Here is a 24,893-nt window from a genome sequence, read left to right as displayed (position 1 = left end):
ATCATTTGTAACTCTATATAAAGAAGTGAATGAATACTCACTCGACATTGAGTTGAGCTTATACAATTCATCAACCTGCTATACCTTTGCCTTCAGATTTCCTTTATGGTATCTCAGAGCTGACAGTCTAACGACCAAAAACTTTATTTTTTTTCTCTCTCATGGCGTCCAGTTCAAGTCCCTCAAATCCCATTGCTATTCCCTCTCTTCCAAATGCTTCCAACTTTCTGACTATAAAGTTGGATCGTACCAACTATCCCATATGGCATGCCCAGATGTTGCCCTTGCTTCGCAGCAGGAATCTGGTGTCTTTTGTCGATGGAACCAACCCATGTCCTCCTGCCTTCTTGAAGGATGATGCCGGCCAACTCGCTGATAAAGTCAATCCTGACTTTGATGTATGGATTCAGCAAGATGCTATGGTCTTCTCTTGGATCAACAATTCGGTTTATCCCACAATTCTTGCCTCTCTTATTGGTAAGACAAGTTCTCTTTCTGCATGGACTTGTTTACGTGACAAGTATGCTTCTCAATCTACTGGCCGCCTCCTCCAATTACGTAGTGAGCTTATGAATACCCATCGTGGTGATTCCTCTATTGCTGAGTTTCTTGATCGCATTAATTATCTTGCTGACACTCTCTCCCTCTCTGGTTCTCCTGTGACTGACTCTGATCTTGTTGCCATTATTTTAAATAATGTTGGGCCTGCTTATGAGAGTACTGTTGCTTCTGCACAAGCAAGGGATGAGGCCATCACTTACAGTGCCTTGGAGGCTCTTCTTCTTGGTGCAGAGAGACGTCAAAAGCTTCATACTGTATTTGAAAATGGGCCCACTGCCCTTGCTGCTGGAAGAGGTCGTTCAGGACCTTCCCGTGGTCGCGGTGCTCCTCGAGGAGGCCGTGGTCACTTTAATGGCGGCAGTGGCCAGTTTCCTCCTCGTCCTCAAGGCCAAGAACACCATGCTCCTCCACCTCGACAACCCCATGATGGCGTTCTTGGTGCTCCTCCTTCTCCAACCCAATCTGGTGGCCGTATCCAATGCCAAATATGTCGCCGTCACGACCATTCTGCAATCGATTGTTTCAATCGCCTCAATATGGCCTATGAAGGACGTGTTCCTGCTCCACGTCTCTAAGCTTATGCTGCTGTTGCACTGTCTCCGGCGTTTGCCTCTCCCTCTGGCATTCAAAACTGGCTTTTTGACTCTGGAGCCAATGCACATATCACCAATGATTTGAATCAGGTTTCGAATCCTCGTCCCTACAATGGCACTGACAATGTTAATGGCGTGGTGGATGGATCAGGTTTGCACATTTCTCATGTCGGCACTTCTTTTATTCACACACCCAATCACTCATTTACCCTTCCCAACACCCTTCACTGCCCTAATGCTTCTTCTAATGTTATTTCCATCAATCAATTTACCAAAGACAACCATTGTTCACTGATCATATCCCAATTCCTACCGTGTTCAGGACCTTCAAACGGGGAAGATGCTTTTGCAAGGCCGGAGTAAAAATGGTTTTTATCCATTTTCAAGTTCTTCTGTGGTCAACAATGGAGTCTCTGCATTTGTCGGTGTTAGAGTGTCGGATGCTATTTGGCATTCTAGGTTAGGTCACCCTGCAATTTCTGTTTTGTGTAGTCTAATTTCCCAAAATAAATTACCTTTAACTGGTAATGCAACTTACGACTTTTGTTCATCATGTCCCCTCGGCAAAAGTTATAAGTTGCCATTTAATTTATCTTCTTCCCAGTCATCATTTCCTTTGGAATTAATACATTTAGATGTATGGATTTCTCCTTCTTATTCAATTAATGGTTACAAGTATTATGTTGTTTTTGTGGATGACTTTTCTCGATATGCATGGCTCTATCCTTTAAAGTTAAAATCTGATGTTTTTCAAACCTTTGTTAATTTTAAAAAGCTTGCAGAAAATATGTTCAACACCAAAATTAAATTTTTTCAATCTGATGGTGGAGGAGAGTTTGTCAATTCCTCTTTTAAACACCTTTTCACTCAACATGGCATTCATCATAGACTCATTTGTCCTCATCATCCCGAGCAAAACGGTCTCGCGGAACGCAAACATCGTCATCTTGTTGAAATTGGTTTAACTTTACTTGCTCTGCGTCTCTTCCTCACACTTTCTGGGATGATGCTTTTCAAACTGCAAATTATCTCATTAATCGTCTTCCCACCAAAATCTTGAATGGCGTCTCTCCTTTCCAAAAACTGTTTTCAAAATCACCCCAGTATGATTTTCTCAAAGTATTTGGCTGTGCTTGTTTTCCCTATTTACGTCCATACACTGATATTATACTTAAGTTTCGATCAAAACAATGCATTTTCTTAAGATACTCATTAAATTATCAAGGTTATAAATGTTATGATCCTACCACTGGCAAGTCTTTTCTGTCTCGTCATGTTGTTTTCAATGAAAAGAGTTTTCCATATAAAGAACTTGCTATTCCGACCTTGTCAAACCCTAGTCAGTTGGACCATGTCCTGGACATTGATACCTTCCATTACACCCAACCACATTCGACCCCACGGACCCTTCCTTCCCTTCAAACCCCAATTGTCGCCACCTCACCCCCTCACCTGCACCCTACCCCTTCTCTCCCTCACCCCCTACCGCTACCTACCCCGGCTTCCCATACTACCCTTCCATCATCTACCCCAGACTCCCATTCTCACCCACCAACTCCCACTTCTCACGTGAATATTGAACCTGCCAACATCACTTCTCATACTGCTCCATCCACTCATCCCATGATCACGCGTGGTCAACAAGGAATTCGAAAACCAAATCCCAGATATACTTGCATCACTAACATTACTAATACTTTGGTTGAGCCCACATGTTTCTCACAGGCCAATAAGTCTCCCCAATGGCGCCAAGCAATGGCAGATGAATTCAATGCTTTACAGCGTACTGGCACTTGGACTTTGGTACCCTACAAGTCTTCTATGAATGTGTTACCTAATAAATGGGTGTATCGCATCAAAAAGAACTCTGATGGTTCCATCGAGCGTTTTAAAGCAAGACTAGTTGCCAATGGCTTTCATCAGCAAGATGGCATTGATTTCTGGGAAACCTTCAGTCCGGTGGTCACACATGCCACAATTCGGCTCATTCTCTCTATTGCTCTTCACTTTTAGTGGCCTATCCGCCAGCTTGATGTTCAAAATGCCTTCCTTCATGGCACGTTGAATGAGGAAGTTTATATGCGCCAACCTGCAGGGTTCATTGATCCACAGTTTCCCTCTCATGTGTGTCGACTTCGACTGTCCCTATACGGTTTGAAACAAGCACCCCGTGCTTGATTTCAATGTTTTTCCCAGAAACTCGAAGACTTGGGCTTCACTGCTTCCCAAGCTGACTCGTCTCTCTTCACCTATTTTGACGGCTCAACAATCATTTATCTTCTCATTTATGTCGATGACATTTTAATCACAGGGAACAACAATGCTCACTTGTCTCAATTTATCACGCAGCTTGGTACTCATTTTGCAATGAAAGATTTTGGGCCATTACACTACTTCTTGGGGATGAAGGTTTCACGGACGCCTTCTGCCTTCTATCTCACTCAATCCAAGTATATTTTGGAGCTTCTACAGAAAACTAATATGGATGATGCCAAGCCCATCTCAACGCCAGTTTCCAGTGGTAAATGCTTGAGTTTATATGATGGTGAGCCTCTCTCATATGGATCTTCTTTTCGCAATGTTGTGGGCGCCCTTCAATACCTTCTATTTACACGTCCTGATATTGCTTACGCTGTCAACCAAGTGTGTCAGTTCATGCACTCTCCAACTACTGCACATTGGGCTGCGGTCAAACGTATCTTACGGTATTTGAAAGGCACACATGATCATGGCTTAATTTACAAACCCAGTCCCCTCACTCTAACTGCCTTCGCTGACGCTGACTACGCTGGAGACCCAAATAACCGTCGTTCCACTGGAGGTCACTGCATATTTCTTGGCAATAATTTAATTTCCTGGAGTTCGAAAAAGCAACGTGGAGTGTCACGGTCTAGCACAGAGGCGGAGTATCGTCAACTTGTCTATACTTCTGCCCATCTCTCATGGTTTCGAAATCTATTCCGTGATTTATATCTTCCATTACAGCCACCTCGTCTCTGGTGTGACAATATCAGCGCCATTGTTGTTGCTTCCAATCCCGTTTATCAAGCTTGCATGCGCCATGTTGAAGTGGATTATCACTACATAAGGGACAAGGTCATTCGCAAGGAAATAGAAGTTGGTTATGTGGCTACCACTGACCAAATTGCCGATTTTTTAACCAAGGGTTTGTCCTCTGTCCGCTTCCATTATCTTATCTCCGAGCTTCCTGTTCGTCAACGCCCCATCAGCTTGTGGGGGCGTGATAAACCTAGTTCGGATAAATCTCCAAACCCTAAAGAAAGGTCCACGTCAGCACCACCAATTCAATCACAACCTTCCCGCTGCAATCTGCAACAGAAAGGATCATAACAACACAGTCCATTATCCGCACAACTCTTTCAAATATGTTTGTATCTAATTCAAACTGTTTGCATTTATCTTTCTGATTCAAATGTTTATCAAGTGTAACAACCTTATCATTTGTAACTCTATATAAAGAAGTGAATGAATACTCACTCGACATTGAGTTGAGCTTATACAATTCATCAACCTGCTATACCTTTGCCTTCAGATTTCCTTTATTCTCCAGATATGAATCAGAAACTAGTTATAAATTTGTCAAATCATAATTGACTAATAAAACATTTTGTTTCAATTGCTTCACTGAAAGTGTACTTTTCAACCAAAAGGGACCACAAATCCATGACGTTATTCTGGATTGGTGTTCCACTCAATATCAAACGATGCTGGGATTTCAATTGAACTCCTGCAGATTGTATTATCTACATCCTGCACCGTATATAAAGTTTATGCACCAAACTTATTAGCCATAATATATGCTTCTTTATGATGAATAACATCGCAGCACACGGTCATCATACATACAACTATATTAAGTCATGAAAGAATATGAACTGCGGAAGCAAAATAGGATGATTTGAATTATCCATAACGATGCAGTTATTTGAATTGGATTCTAGTCATGTTGTTTGGCCCTGATACCACATGTAAGGTGGACTAATACAACATGGTTCTAGGATCACAATTTAACATGCATCATGATAATTACAAGAAGAAGATGAATGATACTAACCTGCACCGATTGGAGACATGGTGGCTTGAGCTCACAGTTTGTCTTCTACTTCCAGTACTTCAAAATGTCTCTCTACCATGAATAGGGTTTGGCGTGATTGAGAGTATAAGCGTATGGAAGCAGGGACTTAACCGTGGTATTTATATCGTTAGGGTTTTTAACACAACTGACCTATCATTGGCTGTGAAGATTGACCCTATCTCTATAGTGTTTAAGTCCCACCATGATTCTACATCTTCGTAATAAAATCTATCAGATTTACTTTAGGTTAATTGCAAGGAATAAGACTCCATAATTCTTATTATGTTAGGACTATCGGATCACTTTGGTTGCTAAAAACTTGGTAAACAAGTGGCTTACAACAAAATGATCCAATACAACATTCATTGTCATTCACAATCTTACAAGCTATGTCCAGATTTGACCACAAAACGCACGGATTCAGTCATATCCTCCGGAGAAGTGAAGCAGATGCTCTCAACGTCTCACGGAGAAAGGATGAGTTCGGTTGCTTCTCATCTTTTGCACCAGGCGTCATTTGCGTCATTTCTTCGAGGTCATAATGCTTCATCTGTGTCTAAAGATTATGCTCTTGTTGAAGTTTGTTGATAAAATCGTTCAAGTTATTGGCTCTTGCCTCAGGGAATGAAAACAAACACAACCAAACAAGGTGCAAAGGAAGCAACCAAAAGGTTTGACCTTGAGATTGTCTAGTATGTTTAGCTATACAATGTCAATGAGCAATTCAAATTTAATACCAAACAAGGTACAACATACGAACGTCAACTTCCCGGAAACAACTTAATACTTTATATGAACTTCATCTCTTGTTTTGTTTAAAAGCGGATTCTTCGTTGCAGATTTCCACTCTTCAAAAGGTTCCGAATCCGAGGGATTGAGGTATCACTGATGTTTGTAAGCTTCAACATCTTGAAGGAGACAACCATATCAATCGGAACATTAAGTTTATACTTCAACAAGCTCCTCCGGGTCTGTCAATAGTTCAACGAGTATGAATCCCACGCGGAAGAGATATCTTCCTAATCTTAATATTTATATGTATGTCTGTGTATCCATTGATATTTTTTTTCTTTTGATGAGTGGAAATTTATGTTCTTGTGTGTTTTGTGGAACCAGCAGTCCAGATTTGAATCCAGTGGCTACGGAGGATAATTCTGCCAACCAAGTAAAGAGTGGCTAACAACAAAGCCATCATTTTACTCGATTGCTGTGATATATGTAATATAGTCTACGCGCTTGCTGTCTTGCCGTCTTGGTGAATCCTCACTTCTATGATCAACGAGGATATGAAGTTACAAATGGCCGAATGGATTAAAGAGAAAATGGACAGACTTAAGTCAAAGAATGGGCGCCGTGATTCAAACACACTGTTTTGTCATGACATACGATAGATTTTAGACATCTGAGGTTGTTTAGGCTTCCAAAACAGTGTTTTAAGTTCAGTAATAAAAATCGGACTTTTCGTTTGTCATCTGATTAATAGCGTTTGTTTTCGTTTAGCGCTTTGCGTTGTCTCAGAGAGTTGTAATTTATTTATTTAACCCATTGGCTGCTTCGTTGTCATCATCAACTCAATCTTTAATCAAATACAACCTTTGGGATTTCTCTCTAAATTGGTGGACTCTAGAACTTTGTTCTTCAAGAATTACGCTTGTAATCCTTGTTGGCTTCGTGATGCGTCACGAAGTGTATCAGACTGGACAAAAAGTTTATAAAAGTAGCTTTTAGCTTGAGAGCGATCATGCATCTCTTTTATATCGAAGACATTCTTCTTCAAGTTCTTAAACTACGCAGTGGGACCTGAAAGTTGAGGGCCCTTTCGGCCTTGGGGAGAGGAGAGATATATCGGGAAGAGATCCCCTTTGGATCTCTCCCATCAAATCCTAGAGATCCGAAGATTCAGACTTTTAAAATTTGATACAACGGCTACAAACAGAAGGCTCATCTAAAAGTTATATTAATTGTAGACATTTGATCAAATTTCAAAGGTCAAAATCTTCAAATTCCTAAGATTTGGTGGGAGAGATCTGTAAGGATCTCTTCCCAGATGTTTTAGCAGTTGTTCCTATTCCACAAGTACGATAAGCATCTCTCTCTTTGGAGTTTATTCCTAACTCCTAAGCATATCATTTAACCAAGATGTTGCTTATTAAATAAGTATATTTTATGTTGAAAAAATTAATAATATTATAATAATATTACATTTATTAATTGAAAGGAAATTATAAGTAATGTCCTTTGGTGGAGATATGTGTCTATTCTAATGAAGAGTTGCAACTTTTGATTCATCATGAATTGTTATATACTTTCCAAAGAGATATCTCAAATTCTATAAATAGGAAATTCCCCTAAAAATATAAGATCACTCTCATTCTTTACACAATCATACATAGAGTGTACTAAATATTAGAGAATCTCATTGAGTCCATATAAGAGAGTTTTCAACACAATCTTGGTTCACGAAGCCTTGTGATTTGGAGTGCTACTATTATAAAGATGTGGTCATTGTATCTTGGGAGACAAACGGCATGAGCACCGTAGTAGGGTGTAAACTTCCCTTAAGGACAGAGTGTCTAACACTTGCCTCAACCAAATTTTCAGGTTTTTCTAATTCATTATGTCATGTTCATTTAACATTGGTTACCATGTCATGCATTAATTTGATTTATAATTGCATGAATTATTTTTTGATTTTCTATGTAATTTAATATAACAATGAGACCCTAATTTTTCCAACAGATTAATCATATATAAGATAGGTTAATTATATTCGAACTGATTCAATATTTTTCACACGATGATTAGATTAATTGCTGGTTGTAAGCATCGTAAGTGTGTGCAGTAATCTTTCTCATAATCAGTAGTCTTTCTCATAATCTTTGCAGACATGAGGGGAACCAGGCCCCTACGGATGTTGTGAACTTTCTTCTTGTGCTCCAATTTGTGCCACGGCTTCTTCGTATTCACCAACTGCGGAAGAACGTCGAGGGCTTGCCAAGGACAGGGCTGTATTTGAGATTTCAGAGGTCATGTGTGAAGTTTATTAAAGGACCCCTCGTTAAGATAGTTTTCTAAGAAGTTAGGACAATGGGATGAATGTGTTTTTGTATTCTTTGTATTCATCTTTGGTAGTCGCGTAAGTCCAAACTTAGTTTTAGTGAAGTTCTTTTTTAGTATTCCATTCCATGAGTTTCATTTAATTTAAGTTAATTAATTTGTTGGATGTTTAGCTAATTGAAGCTCTTTGGCACATTTTTTTTTTCAAAGAGAGATAGATTGCTGGCAATTTGCTTGTCGAAGTGAAAAATGGGTGTGATCTTGGCACTTTGGATTGTTAAGACAATAACAGATTCAGAAATATCACACTTCATTCTCTATTGCCCTATAAATCCCCCAAATGCAACACTCTTTGATTTTGGTATATTTCTCGACGCCATGCAATCTGGTACGATGGGCTCAATAGATTTTCCACAACAGTTCTTGCTCTGTTGTTGGTGGGGTGTAAGAAATCTAAGGTTTGTCTCTCTAAAGAATTTCAATTGGGTAACCTTTTGATCAAAACGTAAAGAGAATCAGAAATATTTTGATCCCATTGGATTAATATTTGCTCCTTTTCATTTTAGCAGTTCTTTTGGTCTAAATCTCCAGACCAGTATTTTTGCAGTTCGATCAACACATATAACTTCACGATTTTTTTTTTGCTGGATTTAGTGCTCAAGCGGTAACCAATTATTGTTAGTAACAGATCGATCTCCTAATTTTTTGTTATGGAATAGATGTATTTGCAACTTGATTCCATCAAACTTTTTCACGAATTTAGCAACTGAGAGTCATGTGAGTGGTAATTTTACCCCTCTCAAAAATGAAAAAAACAATTTACTTTCACATATGTCACACACATAATTGAATTTGTGATGATCTCGTGAGTTGTAAAAGGAATAAAAAAAACTAAAATAAATTTATTTAATGTATAATTAGCTATCTTGCTAACTCATATTTAAATATTTCTCACGTGTTTAAAAAATGCATTATCCGTTCAACAGACGATTAACATGCGATGGATTACTGGCATAAGGATGATCAGAACAAGTTTTGCAAGCAAAAAGGGACGAATAAAGTGAAAAGCCAAGAGAGATTGGTGGAGTAGATTGTACATTCCCAAGTTTTGGCAAGAAAGAGATGTTCATGGTGGGTGGTGCACATCCACCTACATATATCACTGTAACTAGCAAGCAACAGGAGCCATAACCCTAGCTAGTGCTCATCAATTTACCATAGACAAAAAGATGGCACAACCATATGGAAGTTAGAAAGTTTATATCTATCTCTATGCATGAATCTAATTACATATTATATTAATTAATGGAGGGTCTACATCTGGAAGATTTTGTAGAGTTGAGAAGATTATTCCCTAGCATGGATGTCGAGGGGAATGTTTGTGGTGCCCCCACCTTAGAGTTAACATCTTTTGCATCTTTTTTATATAGCATCTCTGTGATATTTATTACTGATTGATATGTGTTAAGTTTATAATAATATAATTTAAAACAGTGAAGTTTATGAATATATGTCAATCAATGATAAATGCCACAAAAAAACGCAGAAATGAGTGTACAATATTTAAACTCACAAATGTAGTGCAAGTGAGAGAGAGAGAGCTTTCTTTTAAAATTCCTGCTAAAAAGTGTTCATGTATATATTTGTGTGTTTTTGTGTTAGGAATGTTATGGTTAAAGAACTCTATGATAAAGGAAAAAATAACTGAAAATATGACTTTAACCCTTGAAACTTAATTTTTTCCACATAAAACTCGACATAAGTTTTTTACTCAAATAAAACTCATTGACTAGATTCCACATCATCAAATTCATTAATTATATTTGACTTTACACATTAAAAAAATTATGATGCCCAAAACACCCCTATTTGAATGTTTGAGTTACACAATTAATTTCATACAAATTGTAAGGGAGAATTAATGATTTTACAAAAATACAAAAATAATAAATTCATTGCCTAATATATAATAACAATAAAACATGCCTAATAATTGTAGTAATACATGCTTAGTTAAGTCAATAAAATTATATTTTACATATAAATGTAGGTAAATTATTTCACACACACATATATATAACAACAACAAAAAACATGCTTGATATACAAAAAAATTCATGCAAAATAATTTACCTACATAATAAAGCAACCCCAATATATGCAAAATAATACACCTACATAAAAAATGTTATTATTTTATTCAGTACTAGTTTACCTATTATTTGTACATATAATAATAAAATGTGCCCAATATATATGATGATACATACAAAATAAAATCCTACATAATGAAAAAATGTTATTTGATTCAAAATTAATTTAGTTCAAAATAAAGCAATTTTATTTTATTCAAGATTAATTTACCTATTATTTGTAAATATATCTTATAATAATAAAATGTGCCAAATATATGTAATAATACATGGAAAATAAATTACCTACAAAATAAAAGAATGTTATTTGATTCAATATTAATTTACCCACAAAAACTATGTTATTTGCTCATCATAAATTTAAATATAGGTAGATTAATTAGTTTAATATGTTTGATCATATATGTAGTACTGTGCATGTGTATATATGAACGATATATATAATACTACTATACATTCATATAGGTAAACTATATATGTACACACACACACACACACACACACACACATATATATATATATATATATATATTAAGCTTATGTTAGTAATATATACATTTGAACGTATATATGTGTGTGTTAGGGGTAATAATATGTGCAATAATTATATTTTCATGGCAATTAAGGTGAGTAATAACATTTATTGATTTTATTTTGAATATTGTGGTACAAATTGTAAATATTTTGTAATAATAAGTCAATTAGGTATATGCTTGGCATCCATTTTTACATTTGAGTTTTATTTGAATGTTTATAATTAGGTGAATTTTTGACAGGAAATAAGAGTGGCAAGAATTTATATCTAAAGAACCCAAAAAATAATTGACACAGTTTTCTAAATTATATTGTTGACGGCAGACCCTGATTTACTTGGGCATTATATAATTTAATTTAGAATATTGTTTGGGTCATGCGTACCCACTCATTGTTCCTGAAAAATCATCTACCATTTGTAGAGTACTTGTGTGGGTTATGAAGATTCATGAAGGGCAAGAGGGTGGTGAGCGAATATTTTTTTCTCACCTCATGAAACACCGGTAAAGCTCATTACTTTATTTATCATTTTTTTGATGAATTTAAAATTTAAAATTTATTAGAAAAAAAACAAACATAAATTTTAAATTTAAACTCATCAAATATAATGGCGCAAAAAAAAAAAAAAAAAAAAAAAAAAAAAACCCAACCCCGTGGTGGGGATGGTGGAGTTAATGGGTGGAAGAATCTCAAAGACGCAGATGGTGATGAAATGACCTGACATTTCTGACCTGTTGCCAAGCAAAAAGAAGAAACTTTTGCTATTGAAGGATTGACAGCCATCATTCCAACCCACCTTTAGTATTACTTCAAACCAATAAATAATCCAAACTCAACTGCTAAATACATACACAATCAACGCACAAATCCAACTGTTAACTACTAAAGTAAACACACAGAATATGTCATTAATCTGTATGCACAGCTAATTAACAAATTAATTACCGACTCTTGCTAGCTAGCTAAGGTAACCGAAAACATAACGAAAATAAAACATTGAATTCCAGCAGTAATTCTAAGGAACTGCATCGTATGCATTGCTGTGTAGATGATCAAGAGGTAGTCTATGTGAGTAATCTTATGAAACCCTAATAGGAAAATAGGGGACTTCCCTGACCTCCTTTTGATGCAACTTTGTATAAAATTCCTCGTGAGTCATGAGACACCCTTTTGAAGCAAAACCAAAAACAAATTTCAAACATGCATAGAGGCAAAAATAATAAGAAAGAGGGTGAGAGTGATGAGAAATTCTACTACGCTCCGGTGTACAGATACTCCGAATCATACTAGAAAACTTAGAGAGAGAAAGAACAAGGAAGATTAAGTACAATTAACACTGACGTTGAAAAAAAAAGGAAGAAAAGCTCATGTACCCAATTACTTTGTTCTTGTTATCAACTCCAATTCGAAACAAGCCATCGAAGACACATGAAGCAAAACAAAACCAAAATACCAATCTTTCTTCTAGATCACTACTTTTTTTCATTCTATTCTTTTCTGGGAATTGAATTACCATGATCCCCCACCTAACATTCCATTCCAATACCCACCACCAGAATCTCCTTCCCCTCCTCTATTATTGTGCTGATCAAATTCAGCAGTAGTAGTGGAGCTCGGAATCTGCTGCTTAAAATCCTGATCAGTAGGAAACAAAAGCCTGGCATGACTAGTAGTATTCTCTTGCACACCTTGTAGGCACCCACCATAACCAGCACTCTCAAACCCATCTAGAGAAAAACTAAGCCCACTTGGCTTGAACTCTTGCAAAGGAAACCCAGCAGAAAACATTGTGATATTATTCGAATGGTCCGGCACGGCCGTTGCTGCCATCGGTACGAAAGAAGTCAGACTCCTTGATGCAATCCCGGTACTTGTGAGCAGTTCCATAGCCGATGAGAAATGATGAGATGTAGTAGTAGTGCCCGAAGAGCTAGGGTTTGGGTGGTAGGTTTTGTTGTCAATACTAAAGGATAGTTTGGTAATATTGTTGTTGTCATAGTCCTGATCAGCTGTTGGGTATGCAAGGTTGAGATCTTGGCCTTGGAAGTGGATCTTATTAGGGTTTTGAGAAGCAGACTGAGGAGGAAAATTGCTATGTGGGGTCAGATGGTGATCATGATCATAAGCAACCTTCTTCGCTGAAGACGTGGACGGTGACGATGAATCGGAATTATTTGATCTCTTGTTGTTCTTCCGCGAGCCTCCACCCACAGGAACATTTCTCAGAGATCCACCTTCAGTCCAATACCTTTTACAAGTCTTGCAAAAGTATCTTGGCTGAGAGAGGCTGTAATTGTTGTAATAACAGAATTTTGTGGTGGTGGAATTACACCTTGGACAATTCAAAGCTTGATCCTTTTGTGGCCTTGCCCTTCTCTCTGTGATTGGCCTTGTAGAAGAAAAATCTTCCATGGATTTAACCACTCCAATACCCTGAAAATAAAATATAAAAATACACCCAAAAAATAAACAAAGCGACAAGAAAAGGCCATAACTTTGGTGATCGAAAACCAACAGAAGTATATGTTGTCACTCCAAAAAATTTAAGAGACAAGGATGGAGAGAAGAAACATGAAAGTAAAAGGAAGAAAACAACCTACTTTATCAGATGATGGGAAGAAGAAAAAGAAAAGAAAAGTGCAGTACTTTTTAACTTTCATGACAAAAAATGGAAGACCTTTGGTAGATGCAACTATATAAATTCAGAAAATATTAGTGGAAAGAAGAAAAGTAAATTATTACAACTTTAAAACTAACTAATATATCAAGGAAGATAATTTTCCAAACCCAAAGCTAGATATTTCTTCTAAATATTGGCTTTGAAAAACTCAACCCTAGAAGATAATTTCATGATTTCATGGAGGAAAAAGAGAAAAGGGTTTTGCTTTACCTGTGGTCAGTGAGCTGTGTCCATGGATTAATTAGCGAGGAGAAAAGGGAAGAGAGAAAAGGAAATGTGGAGTCTTTCGAGGGAGGAAGACCACCCACTTCTAAAGCGCAGATGGTCTTAAAGGCAAAAGATGAAGCACTATGCTGAAAGAGATGATGGTATATGTGTGGTGTGGTTCCATGTGTTGGCCAACTATATGAGAGAGAGAGAAGGGTAGTTTCGTCTTTACAACTTTCACTATCTTGGTATTATTATTGGGTATGATATCTACGCATCCATTCTTACTTCTCACACACCTTTTTAATTTTCGGCCGTCGGATCAGATGAATTGAAGAATATCAACGGGCATAAATTATAAAGGAGTGTGTGAGAAGTAAAATAGGGTGTGTGGATAACACACCCCATTATATATATACATGATATTCACACACCAATCTGCTTTTCATGCACGAGAAATATTTGTCTACTAAAGCACGGTTGATATGTCACACATGTTATAATAAAAATAAAATGACTTTTTCACTGCTTGTATTATGATATAATTTACCAAACTGTATTTTGAGCATATGAAAAAATATCTCTTCTTACATGATTTTTAATATTTTTAACAGCATAAAAGAAAATCAAGATCCAAAAGTAAAGAGTAATATTAGGGTAAACTAAATTTAAAAATATAATGAACATTTAGGTAATAATCAAATAATCAACTTCCTTTATTTATAAAATTTTATCTGCATATTTAATATCTCTATCATAATAGCATTACCCTAAATAAACGTTTATGGAAAAGCATACATAAATCATTTTTTAGATTACTATTCATGTACATACATTTGGAAATAATGTGTACATGCACTGATGCACATAAGTTTAGTAGAATATGTATAAATTCTTTCCCTTGGTCAATGTCATCATTCATTCTTCGTGGGCGTCTACGTGCGTATGCACTATAGACTTTGGTGGATTCTTTCTGACCAGAGAATAAGGAAGCTGGTGATGAATTTTCCTCCACTGCATAATTACCTCCCTCTGTTTACCAAGTTAATTTCTTCTCTACACTTTTCCATTTCTCTTTCTTGAACGTGAAGGATGCATTGGTTCTATTTGCCTAAATGAACTAGGCAACCACTTATAACTTTTTGCAAGACTGCCTGTCAAAGGAAAGTGACAACACTAACACAGACAACAACATTGGAGATATTTGTAGACTTGGTACATGTTTTATCTAAAATATATATATATATATATATATATGTATGTATGTATGTCTATATGTATATATATTATATTATTATATTTGTTCTCTGATTATGAACTTCTAAAATCATTGCTAAGATGAATATTGATTTTGGACAGATTTTTAGTCTAATTCCTGTGTCCTATTTGGGAGAAAAATCCAAAGCAGATGGTGACCAAAGAAATCACGAATGTTTCACTCCAGAGCCATATATTAAGTTTTGATACTACTCTAGTTACATAAATATGGCTAGTACTATTAAGGTCTAGTAGGTTTAGCAAATTATAAAGCTTAAAAAATATAAAACAAAAAGAATAAAAAGGATAATCTCAAAAAATTTACGTACAATTGGAATTCCAACATACGTAACACTACGTGATAAGTTTAGAACATTATATTCTGTTATATATTTGTAAGTGTGTTTCTATAGTGAGAATTGATGAGATCAAAGATGCCAACTAAAATACGAACTAGAAAAACTTAGAAGACAAGCTTAGAACACCACAACTTTACGTTCTAGTTGCATGTAATTTGCCCCTCAACGACACGACATGATTTAGTCAATTAAGGTTTAAAAATCTTATCACAATACTAATCCAAACATGTCAAGGAAACTGGTGCGGTAGCTGACGCTGGGATTCTGAAATATGGTGACGGCGGCAAGGCGACTGCAGATGAGAGTAGGGGCGGTGGACACGCGGTACGAGCTCCGACGATCCCACCAGGGGAGAGCTCATACGGTGGCGAAACGTGTCGACGATGATGAAGAAGGAGAGAGAATATATAGGGTTTTGCGCTGGTGCTTCCAACTTTATCCAAACCTCCATCCCATCGAACCAATTAAAAAATGAATAAGTAAAAAACACAATCAGCAACTGAAAAGCAAATGGGGAAGGTGCGCGCGCATGTGGCGGTGTCTTTCCTTCGGACTTGGATTGTCTTCCCTCCTATTTCGATGTCTTTTTCGTGCCCTCTTATTTTGTGTGATCATGGTTAAGCCATGTCAACATTTTGTATTGTTTTTTTATAAAAATAATAAAACAAAAAGAAATAGTAATATAAAATATTGACGTGACTTAACCGTGATCACACAAACAAAAGGGCACGAGGAAGACACCGAAATGAGAGGGTAGACAATCCAAGTCCCTTTCCTTCTGCTTACCGTCGTACGACTATCTGACCAGCATAAGACTTCAGTCAAACCTTTGTACGTCACGAGAGAAATTTAGGGTTTCTACTGCAGCAAGCGGTACCTAATCAAACCGAATACAGACGTCGACATGCATTTTAACTTTTTCAGTACAATTAGTCATCTCTTCATAACATGTGTTTGAATCTCATCATAATAATATTAAAAGAAAACTAATGAAATTTTTTTAATTTTAATAGAAAATGATAAATAAAAATATAGTGAATAGTATCATAAAAATGTAAAAATGTATTTTTTTGTTAAAAATGAACAATACCATGAACGTTTCGTTAAAACTTTCTAATATTAATGCCTCCATTGTGGCATTCTCCTTTCATGTTAATTCTTCTCATTAGTCACGAAATGATGGTTAATTATTTAAAAAATATATGAAGATAAAAAAAGTGTGAACAACACCGCCTTACAACAATGGCTACGGTCACATACACATGCGACAAAGAAAGAAAGGGCATTCCTAATTAAGCGAAAATTTGGAAGCCAAATACCAGCATTCCATTTTTGGACCTAACCATCTTTACAAGAAATAACCTCACTCTCTCTGGCCTGGTCCAACTTAGGTGGACCCACTTACAAAAGCAAAACAAACGCGTGGGGCCCAATAAACATTCAAAAATTCAAACCACGAGCCTATACATTAGAGCTATGAAGAGCAAATGAAGCTTCCTCCCCACCTTTGGATTCGTGACCAAAATTATTGTTTTTCTTCTTGTAAGATTTTTCCACATGTTCATCTACATCATGCTTTGCTTTCTAACACCTACTTTTGGATTGCTTCCTACCACCTACTTTGAAAGAATTTTTATGTGTCTCTAGAATACTTGTTCTATAATGTATCATTTTCACGTGTTATGATATAATTGAGTGATGTAGTTTATACATTTTGTTTTGGAGTTGAGAAATACTAAGGATACTCGCTTAAAAGTAAAACTCTCCATGAACTTTCTGATTCCTTACATTTTATGGTTAATCTCAGTTTACTATCATCAAGTTTCGTAGTTTTCAACATTTGGTACAAGAAGTTTTTTTTCGTCCCAGAGTCATACCTAAAGTGTTAATTTTGGGACAGTCTCATACATCTGTTAATCTGGCTGTTAAGTCTTTCGTTAACTGATGTCGTGGCGCCCATGTGGACAATGATTGAGCGTCACGTGTCATTAAGGGTACACGTGGAAATTAAAAATTCAAAAAAAAATTTCTCGCCCAAATTTTTGGACTATCTATCCCGCCACTCACCCACCCTAACCTTCCTCTTCCCTGATACTCACCCCGCCACCAAGCTTATTCTCCATCCCTAAGGCCATCTCCAACCGATGACTGGTCAGATGGCTCGTTTTAGCCATCTGGCCCTTCAAGAAATTAATATTTTAATGAACAGTACATGGCCATATTTGCCTTCATCTCCAACTGAGGGCAAAAGGGCCATAGGGCTCTTTTTAACCCTGTCACAAAAAACCATCTCCAACCGAGGGTCAAAGGGTCATAGAGCTCTTTTTAGCCCTGTCACAAAAAATCATCTCTAACTGAGGCCCAAACATAATTTTTTATTTAATGTTGTTTCATATTGTTTAATGTTCTTTCATGTTACTTAATTTAATTTAATGTTGTATGATGGCTTAGGAAGTTATAGGAAAAAAATAGAATTTCAAACAAATATGAAACAAATTTTGTAAAATAGAAGTTATAGGTAAAAAAATATGAAACAAATTTTGTAAAATAGAGGTTATAGGAAAAAAATGGAATTTAAAAAAAATATATGAAACAAATTTTGTAAAATAGAAGCTATAGGAAAAAATTGGAATTTAAAAAAAATATATGAAACAAATTTTGTAAAATAGAAGTTATAGGAAAAAAAATAGAATGAAGTGAGATTGTACAGAATGGTGAAAATTATGTGAAAAATTGTGTAGGAATAACTTAAGGTATTTATAGGGAAAAAAAAGGTTTAAATTCATTAAAAAAAAATTTTTGAATACAACAACTAGTCAACTAGCTGTTGGATTCAAATTTTTATTTAAGCATTCATGTCGGTTATAACAGGATTGCTCTAATTTTCTGGCCAGCCCGGGCTGGCTAGCTTGCTGCATGCGATCAGCTGCCCTTTGGCCCTTTCATATTTTGTAGCCCTCTAGCCTAGCCCTCGATTGAAGACAGTTTTTAGGCTATTTTCGACTCTCTGACCTTTAAGATGACCTAAAACCCAGGCCCTTCCCCTCTACAAAATAACCTCAAAGGATGAAGCATCAATGAAGCACATATGGAGAAAAAAAAAAAAAACAGGCTTTTCTCCAAAACCCAGATGGAAAATTCAACAATTTTCAATACCAGAAGAGAAAATCACAAAAGGGACAAAAAAATGAGGGTTCTTCTCTAACTCCAGATGGAGAAAAAAGGTTTTGTTCTAATTTTTTCTTAGTGCCAAGAATTTCGAACTTGGCCGGCGAGTGAGCATTGTAACCCCCGAACTGTACTGCATTGAATTGGAGCGGCCATGACTTGGCGTCATGGATCGGGACCCGAGTCCACCTCCCAAGTTGTAGAACGAGGAGGCTGAGGGCAGGAGCGCGGAATCATCTGACTGTTGATCAACGAAGAAGATGAAGAGGTCGAGGAATACGTCCACTTGTCGGGCTTGGCGGAGACGGAGTTGAGGTGGGAGTTGAGGTGGGAGGGAGCACTGGGGAAGGAGGGGTGAGACTCGGGCCAAGTTAGGAGGAGGAGAGGCTTGGATTTGGGCGATGGTGGTAAGGCAATAGGGTTTGGGAATTTTTTTTTTTTTTTTTTTTTGAATTCTTAAATTTTGAATTTTTTTTTGAATTTTTAATTTCCACGTGACGTCTGGTCATTGTCTAAATGGACGTCACGTCATCAGTTAACTAGAGAATTAACAGCCAGACTAACATATGTATGAGACTGTTCCAAAATTAACCCTTTAAGTATAACTCTGAGACGAAAAAAAATTTATGTGCCAAATATTGAAAATCACAAAACTTAAAAATAGTAAACTAAGATTAATCCTACATTTTAATATAAATTCTTGTGTCAACATTATAAAATAGAAGCAAGAGACGGCACACTTTTGAAAGAATCCTACTTAACAATTCTCTTTAGAGATACATTAATAAAAAAAAATAAGCATGCGTTTTATTATATTAGAGAAAAAGTAACAAAATGTAAGTGTTTATAGATCACTAAAAAATCCACAACTTTTTATAACAACTCTTGGTGCCTTGGTTTACCGAACGCAAAAGTTACATTAATCCTTATTTAACAGATTACTTGAGGACCTAAACAAGATAATTAATTAACATAGCATACCTTAACAAGTTATAAGGCCAGCGTTTCTTTCACATTACACCTATTTTATAACACATCACAAGAAATTTGAAAATTTTGCAAAGCTTGTAACATTCCCCTTTTGAAAATTGAAAAGATTTTCGCGCGTTAAAGCCGCCGTTAACTAAGCATAATTTGTCCCCTAATTTCACTTGAGCATCCAACAAAACCATAAATTAACGCTACATGTCTTGATCAAGCTGACTTCTATGTCTTGTGGGACATCAGGAAATATATGGCAGGAAGTGAAAAATTGATACTACAGGGAGGGAAGAGAAGGCCGAAAACAACAAAGTGAATATGATCCGAAAATAAACATATTTGAACGTGAAAGGCACGCGATAAGTGATATAAAGACAAGAGGTCATGTCACCGCATGTGATGAACGTTGTAGACAGGATATTCTCCGTTTTTGGCAGAACGGGTTTCGGCCACAAAATGAAAGGTACAACGTATCAATCACCAAAACAGAGTGGGATGTGGATGACAAAATACATTACTTGAAACAGTTCAGCATGAATATTTTAGCGAAAAATAAAACAAATATTAAAAGAAGGCATAAAAATAGTATGAGTGGCAACATATGGGGCCAATGAAACCCTAGTGCACAACGTTTATCACATTCAATTTACTCATTCAACTTGCAGACATCAATGAACTTCTGGACTGCATTGTGGTATTGAGTTCCCTGTAACCAGCACACGCGTTGGATTAATGACAGCTTAGTATCAATATCGGATGATGGATTATCATATTATACCAAAAATCCTCGCAGTATCAATAATACACGACGACATCTTTAATCATGTATAAGTTGCTTAGCGTACGATTTGATAAACATACCTCCCAGTAAAGTTGGTAGCAGTCCATGCACTGCCAAAACTCGAGATTCTTGTTAAACAAGCAGTTAGGAATTCTTTGGAAACCTTTCGCAGCTTCAACAGCCTCTTCAGTCGTCAAGGGCTTTTGAATAAACCTACCATTGCATTTGGTGCATCTTGACATTAGTTGATCCTCACTAATTTTCAGTTGGAAAGTTTCGATTATCTGCAAGAAGACTTCAGAATCAGATTTATCGTGTAACAACGCTTCAATCCTTCAAAGAGCTTCTTCGAATAGGAACATTGTATTAGCAATGCACTTCAAAAATTAAAGGAGAACCAAGTGTCTCGGTTGGAAGACTCAACATATCCTTCCCAACTTCGTCAAATACCTAAGTGATCCAAAAATTCTTAAGTTTCTTTATCATTTATAATTTAAACTTTTTAAGATAAAATCTCAAGCACCAAATACAAATTTCAACTATTATAAACAAATTTACATTGATCGTAATAAGTTGACATGATTATTATTATTTTCTTTTTTCAAATAAAGCCGCATTAAATCCAAAGCCTGACTCAAGGTGGTGAGACTTTATATAAGCTAACCTAAAAGACCATGAACCAGTTGCAATACATATATATATATATATATATATATATATATATATATATACAGTAAAATTGTCCAAGCAGAATGCATGTACAAATGCACATCTGATTTTCACAGAAGGCGCCGAAGTTTCAAAATGAAGACGGGCATACCTCAAGTAGCTGTTCGTTCTTGAGAAGACTCTTCACTCTATAGATATGATTGTTTATTAGATAATCATGTCTCAGCAGCTTGGCATCCCGCGTCAACAGCACTCTCTTCTCCTTATTTGCTTGATCTATTAACTGCCTGCACAAATTGAAACCAAATTAATAATTCATTAAAAAAAATGTTTAAAACATATTCAAAATCTACAACATTTAACATACAAGAGCATGATCATGAGAATACCTGGGTTCAGGCTTTTTTGAATACGAGATTGCAGCATTGATCCCTACACATCTTAAATGTTTAGCTAAGCCTTCGACCTGAAAATAAGCATGAGCAAGCAAGCAGCATGTGACATGTCAGCCACGGACACCCTTTGGTAGGGGACCTTGCCAATCTTCAAGGAAAGTGGATGTAAAAACTTACCATCACGTCGCATAGAAACTTCGGTTGTCCATCACCCCCCAAGGCCAAATCCCATGGTGGGGGACCTTGCCAATCTTCAAAACTCTGTCCTTGCTTTTCATTACAAATCAAACCCTCTGATGACCGTCCTTTTGCTTTTCTTTTAGAAGTTTTGGCCGTTTTGTCAGATTCTTTCAACAAAATTTTCTCCCCAAATTCGTTTACAACCTTCAAGAGGTATTCATCCATGGGAAGGGTATTCCTATGCCCTATCCTCAATGTCATTCCCTCTTCCGTAACTATATTAGGAGAAACATAAGAAGCAGTAGCTCGGGCTATATCTATAGCTTCATGAACTTTCATCCTTACAATCTTACTATATATATCAAGCTTCTCAAAAACCAATTTCAACCCAAGAGTCATGGTTGGGGGATGCGGTTCAGTGGGATGGCGAACTAGTTTCCCTGCAATGAGAAACCAATCATTTTCCTTTATCAACACAAATATAATGCAAGAAAATGTGCAACAAACGCATAAACACGAGTATAAAAATATATATCTAGCATGACTGACCTTCCTTGATGACTTTGGCTTGGAAGACATTGAATATCTCAATCAAGCAGTGTGCGTCCATTGCTGCATATGTTTTCTGCTCTTCTGTAAGAGGACGACATGACCAATCACTACATTGGAGTTCCTAAACAAGACATATTTTACATCAACAAATCTTTATAGGAACCAAAAATTCCCATCCCTTTATTCCATCAACATTCCATCATGTGGTTAAAAGTCTAAAACTTTCGATGCAGAGTAACACAGAAACTTTGAATTACGGAAAATCGAAAACCTTTCTAAAACCAAACCTTTGAAAGAGAAATTCCAAGGACTTCTTTGCAAATACTTGCTAAACTCTTGATTTGCTTGGAGGCCTTCCTTCCATGTTGCTTGTCTTGCAGGTGATTGTATATGCTCGTAATATCCATAAATGGCTCCACCTGTTTACCAAAATATCAACCGAACAATGATCAAAACAGAGGAAGATGAAAAAAAAAATGTTTCTTGATTTTCGCTGAAGGGTTGGATTAGATTGCAAAATTTAAGACAACCCAAATCCCAAAATCTAAACTTTCGCTACAGTTTCTGCAAAATATGAAACTTTCTTACCCTGTCGAACCCAGGTTCGCAGCCATTGGAGCTGAAGGTGGAGGACAAGTATATCAAATCCTGCTTAAATCGAAAACCCAGTTTCAGAATATCGGGGGAAACGAATGCGTCCCTCAGCAACTCCCAGATCGACGGCAGGTGAATGGTTGACAGGTCGAGCAGGAAGACGACTGAGTCGTCCGACTCGTCCGAGTCTCCGCCGAGTCGGGAACCTAGTTGACAGGCGAGTTGGAGGAGGAGGACGGTTGGGAAAGACGACTGGGGGGTGCGGGTGCGGATGGGCTTCCACTCGGCATCGAGCGCAATGATTCTGCAGCGAGTCAGAGACCGAGTTAAGTAAGTGAACTCGGGCGAGTCGGTGGATGAAACTAGTTGGACATTGAGGGGCCTTTGTGGATCCATGGAAAAAGTGACACTAGTTTCATTCCTCATAATTCGATGAGGGTTTTGGGTTTTTTCATGGGTCAAATGTAAATTGCGCTTGACCCTTTCAACTATTAGCCCAATTGAAAGCCACCTCCTAAATTATTTTTTTGATAAATTAAAACCTTGATCTATTTGAAACTTACCAATCACTGTCATATTGGATGAAATTTCATCCATTATGCCGTCAAATACTGGCACAGCTTTGCTCTCAAAAGTGAATCACGGACTAGTCACGACATAACTTTACCCTCAAGAATGAAGTACGTTTTGATCACGTACCATTATTTGACCCAAAGTCAATAAAATTTTATCGAATTAAACAGTGAGAGGTTAATTAGCAAAGTTTAAATAGTTCAAATGGTTAATTTAACGAAAAAAATAATTCAGAGCGTCAATTCAATTGGGGTTATAATTTAAGGGGTCAGACGACAATTTACTAATGTTAATATCCTAATGCACCTAAATGATCCATTTATCACCTTTAGTACTACTGACTACAATATTAATATGTATTTGATACAATTAGCATCAGGCAGTTAGATATAATTCAAGTAAGTATTTAATACATCACCCAACTTAGCATACCCTAGGGCCAACTTATCCTAAATCATTTAGTCTGAGTCCCTTTGGTACCGTTACGTACGTGGGACGGGACGGAATTGAGTGGGACGAGGCATTCCGTCCCACGTTTGGTGCGCTTAAAACGGGTGGAACACGTTATTCCACGGGATGAGTTTTGGATGAATTTTCGTTCCACCTCACCCCCCTGAAACGACTCGTTCCATATCCGTGGAATACAAAATTATAATCTATCTGTCTCCTTCTTCTTCCTCCTTGTTTCCATCTGAGGGCATCTTTGCTCCCTCTCTATTCCGTCCCGTCTTGTCCCGTCCCGTCCCATTCTATTCCGTTATGTCCCGTCTGTATACCAAACCATACCTTTGGCCCTTTGGAACCGAAAATCGAAACCGAAACACGAATCGAATCGGACGGCATTGAACGGTTTGGTTTTACGGTTTGAAACGGTTGCGGTTTCGAAACAGAACCGCATCAACGAAAACGGTTTGGTTTCGGTTTTGGGTTTTCAAAACCGCACCGAACCGAAACCGCTCCATATATCCTACTAGTTGTGATGTTATGTTGTGTGGGTTTGTATGCATGTATCCTTGCTAGTATTTGGCATTTTCAATGTGGATCCTTACTACCATTCTTTCAATCGTTTGTGTTGCTATGTGTGTGGTATACATTGTGCTATCTGAAACCTACTATGTGTGTGGTATAATTGATAATGCCAATGGTAGTAATTTTAAGTACCTAAGAAAGGCTGGATCACATATATCATTAATACTTTAACCAAAAGTTAGCCTCATTATTTCCAATAGATGGTTTCCTTCTCCAAAATAATGGACAGAAACTGAAATATGCCAATGGCAAGGGAGATATTACTCTGCTTGCAGATAGCATCGAAAAGTACGTTAAAAGTGATAACATCTGGTTGACATTCAGGCTCTTGACAATTTGACAAAGCATTTCATTGAAAAATTTCAATCCTTATTACCATTATAATTGATAAATGTGTTGTATGGTTTACCTCGTAATGGTGCTAAGTTATTTCTACAGTTTTGGTGCAATTTTTCTGCAGTTTTTTTTTTGCAG

The 24,893-nt window shown here is 36.9% G+C and overlaps 2 protein-coding genes across 2 annotated transcripts; both read right to left on the bottom strand.

The window, feature by feature from the left end:
- Positions 1–12,232: 12,232 nt before the first annotated feature.
- On the bottom strand, positions 12,233–14,052 carry LOC126630760 (dof zinc finger protein DOF4.6-like). Its single transcript, XM_050300927.1, has 2 exons — positions 13,885–14,052; positions 12,233–13,427 (listed from the first exon to the last, which is right to left on the bottom strand). The coding sequence occupies exon 2, from the start codon at positions 13,404–13,406 to the stop codon at positions 12,504–12,506; it is 903 nt and encodes a 300-aa protein (XP_050156884.1). The 5' UTR covers positions 13,407–13,427; positions 13,885–14,052; the 3' UTR covers positions 12,233–12,503.
- Positions 14,053–20,142: 6,090 nt separating this feature from the next.
- LOC126630495 (uncharacterized) lies at positions 20,143–23,281 on the bottom strand. Its single transcript, XM_050300615.1, has 8 exons — positions 22,812–23,281; positions 22,511–22,642; positions 22,221–22,344; positions 21,669–22,111; positions 21,486–21,562; positions 21,248–21,383; positions 20,508–20,711; positions 20,143–20,352 (listed from the first exon to the last, which is right to left on the bottom strand). The coding sequence occupies exons 1-8, from the start codon at positions 23,241–23,243 to the stop codon at positions 20,293–20,295; spliced, it is 1,608 nt and encodes a 535-aa protein (XP_050156572.1). The 5' UTR covers positions 23,244–23,281; the 3' UTR covers positions 20,143–20,292.
- Between the last annotated feature and the right edge of the window lie 1,612 nt (positions 23,282–24,893).

This window comes from Malus sylvestris, chromosome 7 (genome assembly GCF_916048215.2).
Source record: "Malus sylvestris chromosome 7, drMalSylv7.2, whole genome shotgun sequence".
Classification (NCBI taxonomy): domain Eukaryota; kingdom Viridiplantae; phylum Streptophyta; class Magnoliopsida; order Rosales; family Rosaceae; genus Malus; species Malus sylvestris.
The sequence above is the reverse complement of the archived record's forward strand: the minus strand, read 5'-3'. Positions and strand labels throughout refer to the sequence as shown.